General features: G+C 32.9%; 1 protein-coding gene across 1 annotated transcript in view; it reads right to left on the bottom strand.

Moving 5' to 3' along the window:
* Positions 1 to 5,847: 5,847 nt before the first annotated feature.
* Positions 5,848 to 19,602, bottom strand: part of LOC129948803 (NF-kappa-B inhibitor cactus) — a 37,711-nt gene continuing 23,956 nt past the window's right edge. Inside the window, exons 4-6 of the mRNA XM_056059848.1 lie at positions 15,709 to 15,797; positions 15,385 to 15,645; positions 5,848 to 6,624 (exon numbers count right to left, since the gene is read on the bottom strand). Of these exons, the coding sequence (XP_055915823.1) occupies positions 6,553 to 6,624; positions 15,385 to 15,645; positions 15,709 to 15,797 (422 nt within the window). The 3' untranslated portion in view covers positions 5,848 to 6,552. The remainder of the gene's footprint in view (positions 6,625 to 15,384; positions 15,646 to 15,708; positions 15,798 to 19,602) is intronic.

Below are 19,602 nucleotides of genomic sequence, written 5' to 3'. Positions count from 1 at the left end.
ACGTTGACGCCAGCGCTGATATGATCACAAGTTTAATTCTCCTGGGAATGAGAACTTTTATACCAAACAGGGTTAAAAGTATCAGACCCAAGGGAAACGCTTGGTTTGATGCGAGCTGTAAAGAGGTTATTAGGGCCAAAGAGGTTAGTTTCCGTTTCTATAAAGCCAACCGTACTGAGGAAAGCCGGAAAAAGTTCAAACAAGCCAGGAAGGCCTGCAACGCCCATATTCGACGGACCAAATTTTTACATGACCAAAATTTACGGCAAAAAATACTGTAATGTCCCAAAGGCAGTAAAAATTTTTGGTCATTTGTAAAAAACATGAGGAATTCTTCCTCTTCTTCGGTTCCTACGCTCGTTGATAATGACACTCCTTTTGTTAGCTCTTTAGAGAAAGCTAATCTCTAGCTAGGCAGTTCGCCGCCAATTCTACGCTGCCAGTGAGTGTTATGACTCCGCCTGTACTTGAGCGAGTTAGTGATTCTATGGGACCAATCTTTTTTCGCACTCGTACTGTGGCAAGAGTCCTAAGAGATCTAAATACACATACATCCGCTGGTCCGGATGGTATCCCCGCTATTGTTTTGAAGAGGTGTTCTTCAACGCTGGCAAACCACTGCGTAAGCTTTTTTATCTGTCCTACTCCTCAGGTCTCGTTCCGAGCGGATGGAAATATCTTGAAGATCGAAAGCTTCTTAATGACCGGCAATACGGCTTTCGTAGCAATAGGTCCACTGGTGATCTCATGGTTCATCTCACCGAACAGTGGAACAAATCTTTACATCGTTTTGGAGAAAGTAAGATTATTGCACTTGATATTTCAAAAGCATTTGATAGGGTTTGGCATCAGGCTCTCTTATCGAAAATGCGTGCATTCGGTTTTCATGAATCCCTGCTTCATTGGATTAGTAATTACCTTTCGGATCGTTCAATACAAGCAGTATTGGATGGATTCAAGTCTGAAAACCATAAAATAAATGCTGGTGTGCCCCAGGGCTCTGTTTTATCTCCAACACTCTTTCTCATTTTTACTAATGATCTTCTGTCTGTAACATCTAATCCAATACATTGTTTCGCTGACGATAGTACTCTTAGCTTTTCATATTCGTTTTCAGACTCACATCCCTCTTCTTCGGATGTGGAACTGCAACGACAAAATATGATAAGCTCATTAAATTCCGATCTAAACAGCATTGTTCAATGGGGATTAAAAAACCGCGTGGAATTTAATGCTTCGAAAACCCAATGCTGTCTTGTATCGTTAAAGCGATATATACCCCCATTGCCATTATCCATGGATGGCACTTGCATCAATGAGACTGAACACCTCGATATTCTCGGTATGTGTGTCACCAACCACCTCTTATGGAATGATCACATACGCGATGTCGCCAAAAATGCCGCAAGGTGTTTGGGTTTTCTTAGGCGATGCAAGAAATATTTCACCCCTTCTGATCTGGCGTCCTGCAACTTACTTAAGCCTCTTGGATAGTATTGAACGTAGAGCATTTAAATTGATAGGTGATAATATCATCATAAATTCATTTACTTCGCTTGAACATCGTCGTAAGGTCTCTTGTCTGACCCTTTTTTACCGTTATTTTAACAGCTTATGTTGTAGTGAAATAGCCAGTTGCATTCCTCCCCTTAAACAGTTCAACCGTAATACTCGCGCTTCTAGGAATGCTCATCAGTATACCCTCGAGCCCAACTTTGCTCGTACTGTCAAATACAGAGATTCGTTCTTTAGCCGTACTACGCGAATGTGGAATGCCTTACCACACTCTGTCTTTCCTAGTCATTGCAATATTCAGGAATTCAAAACCAATGTGCACCGACATCTCCTTTTAAACCCTCTCTCCTCTTCCTAGTGCTCACACTGTGCATCTTCATAATAAGGGTAGTAATATCCCCTTGAGTGTGTGTTTATTATTAAAAAAAAAAAAAAAAAAACATTGAATCCATCAACGAAAACGAAATTATTTCAAAACAACACACTCTCCTTAAAGTAGGCAGCGGCGTTTTTATAAAACTCAACTAAATATAGACTTCTTCCATAATTATGATTAATTTAAAAAATTGGCTTCCAAGATCAATTCAACTCAACTTAAATTTTGATTATCGTTAATAACACACACTACAAGTAATCTAGCATGTGTATAGTATAGTATATGGGATATGTAAGTTTATAGCAGTTAACATTCAAACATTCCGTTATATTTGAATTAATAGGACGAAGCACTTAGGCGTATACTTCCTTTTTCTTACTTGATCAATATCCGTCTAAAAGAACATTCAAAAATGTTGTTAAAATTAAATTTCACTCAGTGTTTTATTTTCGAATTTTTAACACGATATAAATATACATACAAAGGCATGAACATTCTACAAATGTACGTATGAACTTTGTACACTTTAAACAAAATACGTAAGACTTTTATTTTTATTTAAACGCAGAAAAACCCAATATAAAAAAATATCTACAGATTAGGTATGAATATTGAACAATCAATAATAATTTTGATTGGGTAAACCAAAATAACTGCCAAAATTGTTTCAATCACAAGAAACTTAGCTATAAAACAATATTTTTTGATAATGACTAAGCAGGTTTTTTGTTATACCCAGACAGATCATAAATTCAGAAAATTGTTCCTTGAACAACTAGCACACCACCAGGTATACTAAATTGTATAAAAATGGACCTACATACACAGCTGGAAAAAAAATAGGTTTGATAATTAATTTTGTATTCCTTTTGTATTTTAAATATTAATTTTACGTATATATTTTTAAATCTCTTATATTAATTAAATAAAAAACACTTTAAGGCTTTGAAATACATTACAATTATAGATAATATAGCTCCGAAACTGCATATGGAGGTTTTTTCACTTCGACAACAAAATAGGTGCGTCTTCCCAAATTAGTAATTTTATCGTTTTTAACAATAATTTCTGTATCTTATCACAACTTTTGTTTTACTTACTTTAATAACCTGGGTATCCTCCGTTATTATCCAAAACTTGTCACGGCATTGACTCTATTAACTTTCGGCATTTTTACTGGGGTATGGAATGCCTTTCTCTTTGAATCGCTTCCCACAGTTGGTTTCCATTAGTGAAATATTGACCCCGTAACTTAAGCTTAACCCTGCAGTCGTCGCACACTAAAATAAAGGGTGATGAGGTTAGGATTTTCATGCATTAGTATTTGACAGATCACGCGGGATTTCAGACATGGTGTCAAAGAGAAAGATGCTCAGTATGCTTTGACATTTCATCATGAACAGACTTACTAACGAGCAACGCTTGCAAATCATTGAATTTTATTACCAAAATCAGTGTTCGGTTCGAAATGTGTTTCGCGCTTTACGTCCGATTTATGGTCTACATAATCGACCAAGTAAGCAAACAATTAATGCGATTGTGACCAAGTTCCGCACTCAGTTTACTTTATTGGACATTAAACCAACCACACGAATGCGTACAGTGCGTACAGAAGAGAATATTGCGTCTGTTTCTGAGAGTGTTGCTGAAGACCGTGAAATGTCGATTCGTCGCCGTTCGCAGCAATTGGGTTTGTGTTATTCGACTACATGGAAGATTTTACGCAAAGATCTTGGTGTAAAACCGTATAAAATACAGCTCGTGCAAGAACTGAAGCCGAACGATCTGCCACAACGTCGAATTTTCAGTGAATGGGCCCTAGAAAAGTTGGCACAAAATCCGCTTTTTTATCGACAAATTTTGTTCAGCGATGAGGCCCATTTCTGGTTGAATGGCTACGTAAATAAGCAAAATTGCCGCATTTGGAGTGAAGAGCAACCAGAAGCCGTTCAAAAACTGCCCATGCATCCCGAAAAATGCACTGTTTGGTGTGGTTTGTACGCTGGTGGAATCATTGGACCGTATTTTTTCAAAGATGCTGTTGGACGCAACGTTACGGTGAATGGCGATCGCTATCGTTCAATGCTAACAAACTTTTTGTTGCCAAAAATGAAAGAACTGAACTTGGTTGACATGTGGTTTCAACAAGATGGCGCTACATGCCACACAGCTCGCGATTCTATGGCCATTTTGAGGGAAAACTTCGGCCACCAAGATCGTGCGATTTGACACCTTTAGACTATTTTTTGTGGGGCTACGTCAAGTCTAAAGTCTACACAAATAAGCCAGCAACTATTCCGGCTTTGGAAGACAACATTTCCGAAGAAATTCGGGCTATTCCAGCCGAAATGCTCGAAAAAGTTACCCAAAATTGGACTTTCCGAATGGACCACCTAAGACGCAGCCGCGGTCAACATTTAAATGAAATTATCTTCAAAAAGTAAATGTCATGGACCAATCTAACGTTTCAAATAAAGAATCGATGAGATTTTGCAAATTTTATGCGTTTTTTTTAAAATCACCGTTTATTAGACCAATGGTCACGTAAATTACATATGTAATCCATTTTAAAATTAGAACAATACCAAAATGCTTTAATTTTCAAATTTATTATGGCTTTAAAATGTAATTACTTGTTATATTAAGTTAAGTTAACTACCTGTTCTAACTATTTACCTGTAAGTACTAAAAGGGACGAAAAATCCCCACCACTAGTTTCTTAGCAATGCTCCATTTTGTATGAGTGGATTACAATAGTAATCAGGGCGAAGACCGCAGGGTTAAGCTCATTCCACAAGTTCTCAATAGGATTGGGATCAGATGATTGACTTGGCCATGGCACAACGGATAATTGTTTCTCTCGAAAGCAATCTTTCAAAAGACCTGCAATATGTTTAGGATTGTTGTATTGGTCTAAGTGCCATCGCAGGCAAGTTTTCCTCAGAAAACTGTAACATGACATCTTCCAAAATATCACTATATCCGTATTTTGTTAAGAACTTATTCAAACGGAATATAAGACCTACACCGTACCAGGAAAAACAGCCCCACACCATTATATTCCCTCTTGCGTGTTTAATAGTTTTCGGTGTATAGCGGTTATGTTAGTCCCTTCCTCTTGGTTGCCTTAAATTGAGCCCAGAATCCGATAAAAAGAAATTTACTTTTGTTTCATCACTCCTTAAGATATTTCGCCATTTTTGTACGCCAATAATTTTCTGGACCTTATATTGCTAGCCCCAAGGAATGGAACTTTCCCGGTGATTCTTCCTGGGATATTCGAGTTCTGAAGCCTTCTTCAGATCGAGCGTGCACTGACCGCATTATCAATTTGAGCACCTATAGGCCTTGACGAAATAAAAGGATTAGATTTAGCTAAAAATAGTTTGAGGCGGTCAGTGGTAGCTGATGTTTTCTTCGGCAGGCATCTTTTCGCGTATTCCTATTTGCTTGAGAGCATTTGTTATTAAATTTTGAGAGCTGCCTAGGACCTCCGCAATAAATTTGTAGGTCTTGACCTCATCTGAATAAGTATGTATGTATATAATAAAGACGCTTTGTTTGAAGCCAGTACATCCTTAAAAAAGAACTTTGATTTGAAATACATACTTACGATTTAAATAATTACATCTTTTGTTAGTTAAGTTGCCTTTGCACCTTCTTCTTTATAAAAATTATATTTAAATATTTAATTTACAACAAAAAAATAAGTATTTTTACAATGTTTATTATTTAATTTCTATAAATTAAGAATATTTTGATGATAAATTCCCTTTTTCTTCTCGAAAAATTGAGTTATTTTATAAATACAAGAAAATATAAAAACAAAGTTGTACCTGTATAAAATGATATATTTATAAATGTGTGTTAGTGATTAATGAAACAAACAAATAGAAATAAGTAGAATTAAGTTCATGAGCAAAGAAAAAATAAACATAAATAAATAATAATTAACATTTTTGTGTTCTCCTTTAATCGCATTTATTTTAAACAAAATTTTTAAAATACAACATCAATATTTTTGTATTGGCAATTAATTTGACATTTTTGTTTTTTCCTTAAAATTTGTTTAATTCAATATTATAATCTAATTTACTACAAAATACCTTACATGATTTATAAAATGTTTTATTTTTTTTTTAATTTTGTTGAACACATCATTTTCACGCCATTTATATAAATGTAGAGATATTTATTTTTGTTTTATTTTGTTTTTAATCGAAAAATTCGAAATGTTTACATTTTACATTTTAGTTAAGAAACAAGTTCATTTTAGATATAATATAATATTTTATATATGTTTTTTTTTTAAACTGGTAACTGCGTATATAATTTTTATTTAAGAATATAATCTTCCTTTGGAGAAATTGTCTGGATTGTTGTTAGTTTTAAATACTGATGTGCTCCCATACTACTTGTTAGGTATACAATTTTTGTTTGTTTTTTAAATTTAAAATAATATTTTTTTTTCGAAATTTTGGATTCTAAAATTATACATATATTCGTTGAATTAAAAAACTTGTTTTAGACAAATTTTAAATTCTTTTGTTATTTTTTTCTATTTTATGTTTGTATTGTTTTTGAGAGAGAGTGTTGTGTTTATGGACACTTTTTCGGAAAGAAGAATTTTGTTTAACGTCATTGAAACAAAACATTATAATTTATGCGACATTAATTGGATTTCCTCCATTATATTGGGCAAAATAACGTGGATCTCCAAATCGACTGTACATCTGAAAAATAAACAAAAACAAATATTTTATTTTACTATTTTTAATGCAAATTTTGAAAAAAAGATATTGAAAACATTTTAAAACGGGGTCATTTTCAGAAATTAATATACTAACACTTCTTTCAAAACCATGTGTTGTAAAGTTTTTAAAGACTATCTGCATGTTCTTTCAAGTCTAATTATGATTAGGAAATCAACTGTAGCCAGTACGCGTTTTCCACACCACTAAAGAACTTGGAGTTCTAAAGATCAATCAACTTTCAAACTACTGTGATCGACACACACTTCCAACATCATGAATGACCTATCTTTCGATAACATGGACTCTAAACAATGCCTCGTTGTAGCACATCGGGTTTCAAGGCCTTAAGGCAAAACAGGGTGATGCTACGAGAAAATATAACTTCGAATGGCCACAATCAGAAGAGATCTCCAAATCCTTCTCCAACCGAGTCACAAGTTACGTCTTTCGAAGTTCTCTGCCGCCAACACATTGTATCGAGAACAAGTGCCAACATTGCCAAGATGCGATCAGAGAAGTGCTGAGTTTCAAAAATCCAATAAGAAGAAATCCCTGGTTTGATGAGGAATGTCGCAAGGCAAATGGAACCAAACATCAGGCACACAATGCGTCGCTTAACAGAAGGTCGAAAGCTGCTCACGAATTCTTTGGGCAGAAGAGGAGCGACAAAGACTGATTTCCCGGAAAACAAATCAAGAGAAGATGTTGAGAGATTCAGAAGTAGATATGAAGTTCGAATGTTCTATGAGGATGTGGAACGAAATTCACAACTTCGAACCAAAGGCTACAAAGACGAAAGTGGAAACATCATATTGGAACCACAGTCAAAGCTGAGAACGAACCGAATTTCGTTGTCAGGAAAGATGATTCAATATAGACGACGACATCCAACAATCCTGGCTTCGCGACTGAGACAAAGTAAAGAATGCTATACCTATGTTAAAGTCTAACAAAGCTACTGGAACAGGTGGCTTCAATGTCAAGAAGTTGGAGATAATTTGGTTAGGAGCGTGCACCAACTTATCTGTAAAGCATGGTGGGAAGAAAGCATGCTTGAAGAAGGGAGACTCTCATGCTTATTTTGAGATTCGAACGAAACGTTGATTCGAGTGACTAGATCTATTCGTTCGAATGAATTTTGATTATTTTTAGATTCGAATGAAAATATTCATTGCAGAAAATGAACCGAAATTAACCTTATTTTGGAGATCAGCTGTTCTAAATGATTTGACATTTTGCTTTGATTTAGTGTGACCAACCTGACTTCTTTTGCAGACTATTTAATTTTGTTATAAATGTTCGGAAAATTAATCTTCCATATTCCAAAAGCATAAAGGGAAATGCATTAACGAAAAAATGAATTTATTTTTTTTGAAACCGTATTACAAGTTTATTGACATGAAAAAGAATAAAATAAACTATAAAACATTTGTCTAGTTTAATACTTAAGTTGATTTGACTATTGGAGTCATTTTTGTTGAATCAAAGATTTTCAATAATTCATCTGGAATCATCAAAATGACGTTTGCGTATTAATGGTTTCACTATTTATTTCACACACATCTAGTCACACCTGTGAATTTTTAAAAAAAACAATGGTTTACAGAAAACCCTTTGCTACCTTCGGATTCTGCTCCATCAACCTCTCTACTGTGCCCTTTATAAAATAACAAAAAAAAATCGTCAATATAACCAATTTTGTTTAATTATCGTATATAAATTGTTAAAACTTATATGTTATTCACCAGAAAATATCTGAACGACACAAAAATGGCATTTAATTTGAATCATTCAAAAGTTAAAGTTGAATCAGTTTTTTTTTTAATGAACTATCGATTGAATCAGCAAACTTTCGAATCGATCGAATCTCACAATGAAATCTTCTTGAATTCGAATAACTTTCGATCAAAAACGAATCTCAAAATAAGGTCTGTAAACTGCACAAACTATAGAGGTAACATAGCTTACAAATTCTTCTCAGCCGTAAAATGTAAACATCTAAAGCCGATCGTCAGCAACCTGATATATCCTTACCTAAGTCAACCATCGATCAAATATTCACATTACTACCGATCTTGGAAAAACATAAGAACATCAAATCGACACCCATCTTTTCATCTACTTCAAGGCCGCTTATGACAGCATCTATAGGAACGAACTGTGTAGTCATTTCTATTTTTGGTATCCCTGCACAAACTTGTTCGGAAGAACTCATCTTGATGTCAATGGGACTTTAGTGAATATTGAAAGAGAGGAGGCAAAAAAGGGTATAAAAGTTTATGAAGACAAAAGAAAGGACCTACAACACCGACGCAACGTCTTGGTCAAAACGTCACCATCTACGGACGTACCATTGAGGTACCTGGGTTCCTTTATGAATGTGGAAAACAACACCAACCGCTGAGATTTACTAACCGCTGTTTCTTTGGGCTAAGACTAAGAGAGCAGTTATAATAAAGCTTTCTCTCGTGCAATTGAAGTATCGTTATATAAGAGTCTCCTTATCCCCGTCCTGATATACGGTGAAGATATCAGATGAAAGGACCGTGTGTCGTTTTGAAAGAAAAGTTCTTCACGTGATCTGATGCAAACTGTACAGCGACGTAGACTTAGCCAAAAGGATAAGTCCAACCCCTGAGATAGGTGGATGTGTCTGTGTAGTTTGTAGCGCCATCTTATTAACATTTCAGGCCAAATAATTGTATTCCGGGGTAAAAAAATGGGCCATGGGACCTAAACCAAATGTCAATGAACTTTATAGGTTACTCATAGATAAATTGATAAAATCCTGGTGGTAAATTTTGTTAGCAGAAAAAAAGAATAACTTTAATTTGATTAATCATACCTTTTTACTTTCACCTCACACCACAAACTCATAATTATGGAAAAGCCACGAATTGATGAGTAAAACAAACATATCGTTTATAATTTTTTAAGCCAACTGTTTCAAATTTTAACCTGGTCAAAAGTTCCCAAATTATACATAACTCAGATTGAATCATAAATTTGTTCTCAGGAATTTGTCTATACACATCGAAAATTCATCAAAATAACCCAAGAAAATCTTGAGGTTAAATTTACCAATAAGTTAAATGAGTTTTGAATTCTGGGCAATCATCATTGGTAAAATCCAAAAAAAAAAATACAATTCTGCAAACAATTCACTGAGCCGGGGGTAAAAATATAAACAAACCCAATTTATGATTATTCATAAAACTCCTAACTAAGTTGAAATTATTTCTTGATGTTATGATGATTATGCAGTTTTATAACTAGAGTGGTTAGGTTATTAATTCAAGAATATTAATGATATGTTGGTATAGTTCTATTTTTAAATAGAAAAGAAACAAGTTCGTTCTTCTAAAAATAGAACATTTCTTCTGTGTTTAAATGGCAAGACGTTGAAAAGGGAAAAACATTGTATTTTGATAGGAATTTATTATAATTATTAAAATATTGAACCAGAATAACTCAAGAGTGAAATATATTCTATCTCTTGGAACTTAAAGGGTAGGGTTTTTTTTGCAAATCCTCACAAATTTCCTATTTAATCTTTTAAAAATGTTCATGATATTTTGGCTGAATACTTTAGCCAACAAATGGTCTAAAGCTAAGTAGGTATACACTATTGGAAGATTTTCCAATAATTGTAAGATTTTTTAATATTGGCCAAACTGTCGAATTAGGTGAAAATTGCCAATTTTTTTATTGAAAATCTGCCGACGATTGAATGTAAATTTTTTTTCTGTCACTTTTGACAGATGAAATTGGTTTGTTACATGGTTGATTTAAAATTGGTTGAAATATTTTGCAAAAATCTGTAAATATTGGAAGATCTTCCAATCGTGTGTACTTTGCCTTACTATACTCAGAAGACAATTCTTTCGCTACACAAGATAAGAATTAACCTAAGATTGTCATAGTAAAACTTGATCTCAACGGTCGAAAATGGTCCCTATCGCAAACGAGATTTCCCTGTAAATATTGCCCATGTTCAAAGATTTGTACCATGAAAGTTGTTAGAAATGTCCCTCGGAATTTATCTAGAACAATTTTACAATGAAAAGTTTTGTGTCATTTCTCGTAAATCTGTCCACATTTATTTTTAGCCATATAATAATTAAGAGAGACGCAGAAATTGGCAGGTGAGGACAACATAAGGGACTTCATTCCAGTCAACTGTTTTTTTTAACGTGCATACTTTTAACCAAATTAAATAGTTAATTATTTATCATGTGCCACAAATTTCAAACTCAGAACCTTACTAACCTTTAGTTAATAGAGTAATAAAGTTCAGCTTTCAGTTCAATACAAGAAAACATGATCAACTGTCATTTCGACATAAGTAGACAAGACTTTGTAATTAGGAATGGGCAGGTTCAGACGACATTATAGACTAGAAAGTAAGACAAGTTTCTAGTCTCTGATTGGCAACCAAAGAATTTCCTTCCAATTAAGGTAACTTTATAGGAAAATTGTCCCTAATTATTAAGTCAAGTCAACTGATGTCAAAAATACAAAATTACAACAGAAAGCTGAACTTAACTACTCTATGATTTACTTATTTTCTGCACAATTCCTTTTAATTTTTTGTGTAAAAGGGATCCCTGTAAAATTGGAAAAGAAATAACAAATATTTCTTAACAATACAAAATGCAAGTTGTGAAGGGATGGAGGCTTGCCTGAGGAGTGTTTTGTAGACAATAATGTTTGTGATATTTTTTGTACGATGAACTGAAGGTATAGGTAAGTGTAGTAAAGTTCCAAGTTTAAAATGTATGTCACTTGAAAAACTAGCTAATTGCCTTGGTCAAAATGTACGTTCAAAGAATGAAGTTGATTATGTTTTCTGAACCTGGCCAATATCTTTCATAAATAACTTTCCAGCCAACTTTCCAATAAAGTTATCATCAAATAATAATGATTTGCCAACATTTTGGAAGGAAACAGAGCCCGACCTCAATACTTTTGGTCCACGAATCAAATCGTCTCTTATTGGAAAAATGTGATAATAAATTGTTAACAGAATTATACTGCTTGGAACTCTAGAGTCGATGTTTTTTATACAAAAAGAAGATTAAACATATTCGAAATAAAATATCAGAAAACAATTAACCAAATATTCGTCATCGCTTCCTAATTGAAAGTTACTTTTAGATTCAATCGAGTAAGATGCGATATCGTCTATAATCGTTGAGTCAATCTGGTATTCCATTCGAAGGTTACTTTTGAAAAATATGGTGTTTTCATAAACGTCGAAAATCTGCGTGAGAACAATCATCTCTCAGCTTTATTACATTAATGAACGCAATAATTCTGTGCAGGCGCTCGAGTACGATTTCAAATAGTCACAGAATATTCATAAAATTCAGACAAAAATCAAAAATTGCCGCCACGAGATGTCAAAGCGCGACGTTGATGTTATTTATGATGTTTATGGCAGAAACACAAACGCGCTTCAGCTTCGTCTGCGTTACGTTGGGCCTGCTTCGAAGTTGCTTGGAATGACACTTTCAATATGACATTTCTAAAATGGAACTTCTGTCAGCTGTTTTTTTTTCTCAAAATAAAAAAAATGAGTTTTGAAATCCAAAAAATTAAATTTATCGCGGAAGTAGCTTACACAGCCTATTGTAACCAATGGGAATCTCTCCAAAAGCAAATGTATTTCGTTTGTTGACTTTTTTTACAGCTGTTGAGCTGTCAGGCAAAGGAAATGTTCAGCAAATTTGAACAAAAGCTTCCGTTTGGAGTCACATTACATTATTTCCTCACGATTGTCAAATGAATCATGAGGTCAAAGCTTCATTGTGATAGCATGCATTGAATTCCTATGGCTGAACCCGTAAACGTCAGGCGAAACCGAAACGTGTTTGTGTTTCTGCCATTATGAACATATCGTCTGCAAATAATCTGAGTTTGTTCGATCCCAAAGCTGACTTTATGAACATATCTAACGCAAGTGTAAGTTAGGGGCTAGTTATAGCTATCATTGAAATCGATCCGAAAAAAGTTTTCGAATCGATATTTGACCGTGTTTCCCTTTGATTAGAAATGAAAATTATATATTGATCGATCGGAAACCACACAAAGAATTTTTTTTGGAAAAAAAAGTGTAGCTGCGCATTTATTTTTCTCTAAACATTTATTTTCCTATTTTTCAAACGGAAATTAATTTTCCTGAACAGCTGATACTTTTATGTTCAAAAGTGAAACGAATCGTTCCACTGATTTGGGTTTTGATTTCACACAATTCCAATGACAGATTTCTGTCAGTAAACATTTTTCGGAAGATTTCAATCAGCAAATGTTTTTCAATGACAGACATTTTTAAGGATAGCTATAAACGACTAGCCAAAAAAAAAATTGATGAAAACCAATGAAAGCTATAACTGGCCTCATAACCTGAGGCAGACGTTTATGAAAACAGCCATATCTTTTTTGATTGTGACAGTTCGAAATGATCTCCGAAAAGTTGGTAGTTTTTTTCCCCTGGAAAAATGCATTCCGTGGGAAATTGAAAAAAATTTGTATAGGAGACTCCCCAGCTCTATTATGGATGTGTTAACTAGAGATTCCTTAATATATGAATGGTATTTCGAATTTTTTTTTAGAATTAATTTTTGTAAAAGTAGCAAACGCCTTACATACACATATCAGAGCGTTAATAGCAATAAGTAAATATCATGTCATTAAATTAGTGGCATTAAACAACCATGAGCTTCAAATCCTAAACAAGACAACAATAATTTATTTATTGATGCTATCAAAACAGTAATTGGAACGACAACAGTAAAAATACATTGATTTTTCAGTCAAAATCAAATTTTATCAATAACAAGCTATGCAAAATTAATATTTGTTTTTGGCGCACAAATAAAACAATGTTTTTTTTAAGAATTAAGATGTTCTGAATTTGAATCTGACCTTTAAATTTGTCTACTACATTAGGTTATTAATATATGCCATCCAAAAAATGCAGAAGACAACCAAAAACGGGTGTTTTCTTCCGCAAACAATAAATTGTACCTATGATGATTTTGAAAAGTACAAATCATAATCTTCTAGAGCAGTTTCAAGGAGTACCTTACTCTCTCTCTCTAATTCGTTATGAGATGACTAATGGGACTATATTTGATTCTATCTGAATGTTTTTTAAACTTTGAATGTAATTCCTTTAAGTTCATAATTAATTCGTTTTAGAGTATTTTAAGTGCTGATTCCGAATTTAAAACCTGATTAGCTATACTCGTATATGCTCAAACTCAGAAATACTTGTTTTCCAAATAATTTGGTATATTTGTTTTGAATATATTCCAAAAACCTAGGGTGGAATCGAATAAGATGGTTTTTGATAGTTAAATGTATGGCTTTAAAGCATACTTTACAAGTATGTTGTTTCTGAATAGAGCCACCAGACGCTTACACAAACGATTGATAAAATTTCTTAGCTGCCTTTTTTTCGTTAAAACAAAAACTTCACATTGCCTAAATGTTTGTTTTTAGGCACTAGGTACACCAGCTCCCATATATATAGGGTAACGTCAATGGGGTAGAAAAAAGTAATACAAAAGTATTTAAATTTTAAAACAATTGACATTTGGCTCAAATCTAATAAAACTCTTAACTTTTATCTAAGATTTACACGATTAATCTTACTTTAAAAATTTGACAAGAACAAAAGAAACATATACCTACTTTATATTATTCAGCACCATACGCAATCCAACCAAAATCATCAGCTGAATTTTGTCCACAAAACAAACAAACATCACATCCACGTTTTGTTAGTTTTTAAATTTTAGGAAGGAAAAAAAAGCCCAACACCGTTTTTTTGTTTTTGTTTTAAATATTTTTTGGAGTTTTTATTGATATACATAATTGTAAATTTGTCAGTCAGATTAAATAACAATTAATATAACATACGTTTTTCTAAAAATTAAAATTTTAACTATTTTAGAGGTACACATACATTTTATTTTATTTTTCTATCTCATTTTTATAACTTAAATACAGCAATTTCTTTTTTTTTTGTTTTTGTTATGAGATTTTCTTATACAACTTACACGCACATATAGGATACAAACTACAACATTTAATATAGACATATAATTAAAATATATATTTAATGTTATTAGGTTTCCCTCTTCTTTTTTTAATTTATATTTATATAATAATTATTTTATATTGTAGACGACATTGATTTCGTATTTAGTTTTTTAAATTGTTTTTCTAAATAATTCAGTAGACGACAATCTTGGTTGGCTTGACATGATGTGACATATATAATACAATGACATTAAAAACATTCAATGTTTTATTATTAACTATTTTTTTTTCTCAATTTTGTATGTAAGTTATAACAAAAAACAAAACAAACAATTCTACTAAAACATAGAATTAACATATTTTGAGCATTTCATTTTCTTCTTTTTTTGTTATTGTTTTTTTTTTTTTCTTCTAGACGATAAGCACACAAATAGTGGAGGAGGGGTAGGGATTTTATTTTGTGGATGATACAAAATAAACACTACATTTAACTACTTTTTTTCTTTTGTTTCTTTTGTTCGATTGGTATTTTTTGATTTGATTTTATGTAAGATAATCGAATTTTTCAAAAATTTCTTTTCTCTTAGGTTTTCTTTTGAATAATGTTTCTCTTTTGATTTAATTTACTTTTTAATTAGATAACAAATTTTGTTTTTTTTTGAGAGATTCTTATTTAACAGATAAGCTCACCTGCGAATCGTCTAGATCTGTTTCAATGTCGCTACTATCATAATCACTATCCGGAGGTGTTAGGATCTCAGCCCCACGTTTTTCTAAATGATTTTGCATAGTTTGATTGTCAAGAATGCAGGCAACTTGGTAAGCTGTTAGACCGGCATATGTTTCAGTTTCAATATTCAATGTTGAACATTCTTCGAGAAGGAAATTTGCTAATACTTCATTGCAACATTCAATGGCAATATGTAATGATGTACGTCCTGATTTGCCTTCCTGCAATAAAAACAAAAGAATTAGTAAATGAAAGGTTGGTTGTTGTGATTATAGGAAACTTACTCTTGCATTGATATCAGCTCCAAACCAGACCAAATGTCTCAGAATATCTATGTGACCACCTTGTGCCGCCAAGTGAACACATCTTTCACCTAAAAATAGATTAAAATAAAAAAAAAATCGATTAGTTCTTGTATTTTATTGCAAATTTATTTAATAAAAATATGAAGGTAAGGAAAACATGTTTTATTGGAGTATGTATTTCCTATCCGAATCAATAAATCAGCATATAAAAGTTAGATAACGGTCTGTAGGCGCCTGGTATCAAGGTTTTAAAGGCAATTGATCGAGGCACAGATAAGAGAGAGTTCAAAGTATTTGGGAAATACCAAAGGCATTTTGTTTACCTACTACACCATCCACCACTCCCATTTTTTTATTTGAAACAAAAAAAGAAGGTAACACCATGCGGTAAGTTTTATTAAAAGTATATTTTCTCGTGATTTGGATAAAATCTGTACATAATACAGAATCCAATCGAGTCATGTCATAATATAGTAAACAATTTTTATTTTTTTACACACTCTTTCTCTATTATGCCTTTGTTTTGAATTGGAGATTTTTCATTCAGAAAAGCTTCGATTAACCAGTTTTATAAACTCTCACTACAACGGGTTTTGGGAATCAGTAAGCTACAACAATGAAAATAAAATAAAGATATTCACATGCGCCAATAGAGAGTATCAGTTCGCAGTGGCAGTGGCAGTGGCAGTAGGTACCAGTATAGAAAGCTTTTGGCATATCTGACATCTGCCAATGAAAGGTATCTTAATCCAAGTTAATTACCAGCAATGATCGGAACGAGTGTTGGCATTTTGTGTGTATAATTTTAAAATTTCAGAAAAACCCAAGAAATTCCCACAACCCCATAAAATAAAAAATAAAAAACGTGGGACAGGTTGTACGTTTCTTTTTTAGCTGTTGTTGCTGTTGTTATTGCTGCTGGAACAAACTGTAAATGTGGTATTGAGAAAGGTGAAACAATAACCAGAAAGCAAACATCAAACGAATACGACACGACGACGACGACGGCGGCGGGCGATGAACAATGCAAAAGTTAATATTTACATGTCTTGGGTCTATCGTTGGGTATGAAAAAATAATTTTAATTGCGTTTCATTGCAAAAAAGTCGTTGTTTTTTATTGGGAGGGCAAATAACAATCCGATACCTACAAAGCCCCTCTGCCTCTAGACTAATTCAACTAAACCAATTGGATGGGATTATGGCATAAATAAAAATATCGATTACAAGACTATTTATGGTCACAGTTGGATAAAATAAAAACAATATAAATAAATAAATAAAGATATATCACATATCTCATCACAGACATCATAAAAGCTTTTTTTTTGTTTGCTTGACGTATTAATTTACAAGAAATTAATGATTGGCATGCTGTCTTATTGTAAGAATTGTTTTTAATGTTATTAGAAAACAAATTGTTTTGCAATTTGTTTTGTACCTAATTTTTGTTGGAATCAATAACAAATTGTTTGAGTGCATGTCATGATTTATTATTACGATGCATGAATGTTATTTAAGGTCACTTCCGGTTCGATAGAGGTAAATATTGTAACTCTAGATATAATGCCGACAATTTTGCAGGTGGCGGAAATTTTAAAGTCAAATGTGCCGGCGGTGGTGGCAGTTTTCCATGATTTCGTTCTTGCTGTCAATTGCATAGAACTATTTACTTAAAGTGCGATTCAAATAAATTCCATTGAGATATAAAATGATTAGGTAAACATATTTTTATAACATTGTATGGAAATGCAAATAGGTATGACGGAGGCTTCCAATCCTTGAAGTCGATTTCTTTGGCTTGGGGGTATTGTTGGTCGTTGTTGGACTTAAATGAATACAAATTCTACAGTTTATGGACATGAAAGTCAAAATTGTGCATTTGAACCAGTTTCTTTATAATTTTCTGGCTTGGTGGGTCTTGCCGGTCGTTAGGACTTTAATTACCAAAAATGCAACTCTGTGTGGTAATAAAAGTTATGCATTCATTAAAAACGAATCCTTGGAATTATTTTATGGAGTTTTGTCGGACATCGAGGTGACTTCCCATGCCACGTTTTATTATTCAACTTTATCAAAGAATCTGCCAGAGGAGATTCTTACTACGAATACTAGAAAAAAGTAAAAATTCTTTCCAATTAGACTTAATTTATGATACTATTTTGTCCATATTAATATTAATGGTCTCCGATATAATAAGTCCAATTAGATTTGGGAAGTATTGGTTTAGGATACGACGGAGTTTTTGTTTAAAGAAGGCGATAGAACCATATGAACTTTCAATGAGCTAGTTTTTAATTTCAAAACAAAATATAAAAGGGAGTGCCAACTATCTAATTATTTGTATGTTGAATTGCTCTTCAGATTCTAATTCTATCGTATGGGGTCAGAACAGTCGCCAAACTAACTTCCAATTTTACATTGAGTTAAAAGTTGAGTTCGAAGTATAACCATAAGAAAAAAGGATTGGCTGTTTGAAGAAGGCAGTGAACTAAGACTCGAATATTAGCTAAAGGGTCAACACGGAAAAATAAATATTTTTACGATCCACTTAAAATTTTGAGTTAAAAAATGGTGCCATTCATACAAATTTCAGTGGCAGGACGAAGTTTTTAAAATGAGATCCAAATGAGAATATTTTGTCCCATAAAGAATTTAAAGGGAACGCTCTTAAGATGATTAAAACTGTGGTTTCAATGGTACTGCCTCTTACGAGGAATTTAAAAATCATCCAAGAGAAATTTTTATCATGAAAACTGTTTCTAAAATTAATTACAAAAACCAAACGCTCAGAAATTCGATTTATTGAAAATTGGTGCCACTAACCAGGATTTTTTTTAAATAAATCATTTTCGCTGATTGATTAGGTTGAAAAGTCGTATTAGAATATTTTATATTAATTTTCGATTTCAGGGAACCTTTTTGTTTTGTGGTTAAGATTCCAATTCACCAAAAAGGTATACCAAAATACACCTCCAAAAACTCGCCCGTAATAAATATAAATAAACCAGTGCATTAAAAACAAGTCTCTTTTTATGGCTTAAAACATTTCTTAAAAAATATCTCATAAATTACAAAAAGTTATTCCAAAACGACCTCTAACTAAGTTTAACTGACATACCTAACTCAGTATAACTCTTTTTTAGTATTGTATAATATCATTTTATTTTATTAGACTTTGAACTTAATAGGTGGAATTGGAAAGTCTGTGGCATCATCTACAAAACCACAAAACAATTAAAATACTACATTACAAAAAATTTTAATTGATTTCTTGAATTGCACTTGAAATTGATGTCTCGGTCTCCTAAGAAGCAGCCGCTGCGCTGTTATTTAGTTGTAAATAACAAACAACTTTGGGAAATTCCTCTTTTTTAATGTGTAACTATATTCCAAAGCCTTACACAATGGGCGGCGGCAGCGACGACGGCCGGTTCAGGTGTGAACTCATCATATTTTTTTTCTTTATTTCTTTTTTTTTTAATTTGCGTTTATTTTAGTTACGATGACTTTTTGATGTTTCTGGTGTGCATTCATTTTCTCTCTTCTCCTGCTTATGCTTGGTCACGTTTTTTGGAATTTCGTTTTTGGGATTTTCCTACCTCCCCATGTGAATCGCATATGGATCACATTTTAACAAAAAAAAAAATGAGTCCCCACGTACGAACCGAAAGGAAACACATTCCATTCAACAGCCAACAAAGATCAATAACACTTCGGATTCATACATGACCCCTGGTTCTGCCTTTTTTAAATCTTTATTAAATCATCTCGTCTACTTTTGACGTAATTTTTGGTTTTATGTTTCGATTCGATTTGAATATGGCTAAATTTCTCCAAAGTTGTAGATTTAAATTTAAAAAAGAAGAATTAC

The sequence above is a fragment of the Eupeodes corollae genome, chromosome 3 (assembly GCF_945859685.1).
Source record: "Eupeodes corollae chromosome 3, idEupCoro1.1, whole genome shotgun sequence".
Lineage (NCBI taxonomy): Eukaryota > Metazoa > Arthropoda > Insecta > Diptera > Syrphidae > Eupeodes > Eupeodes corollae.
Note: the sequence above shows the minus strand (reverse complement) of the source record. Positions and strands in the feature narration are given on the sequence as shown.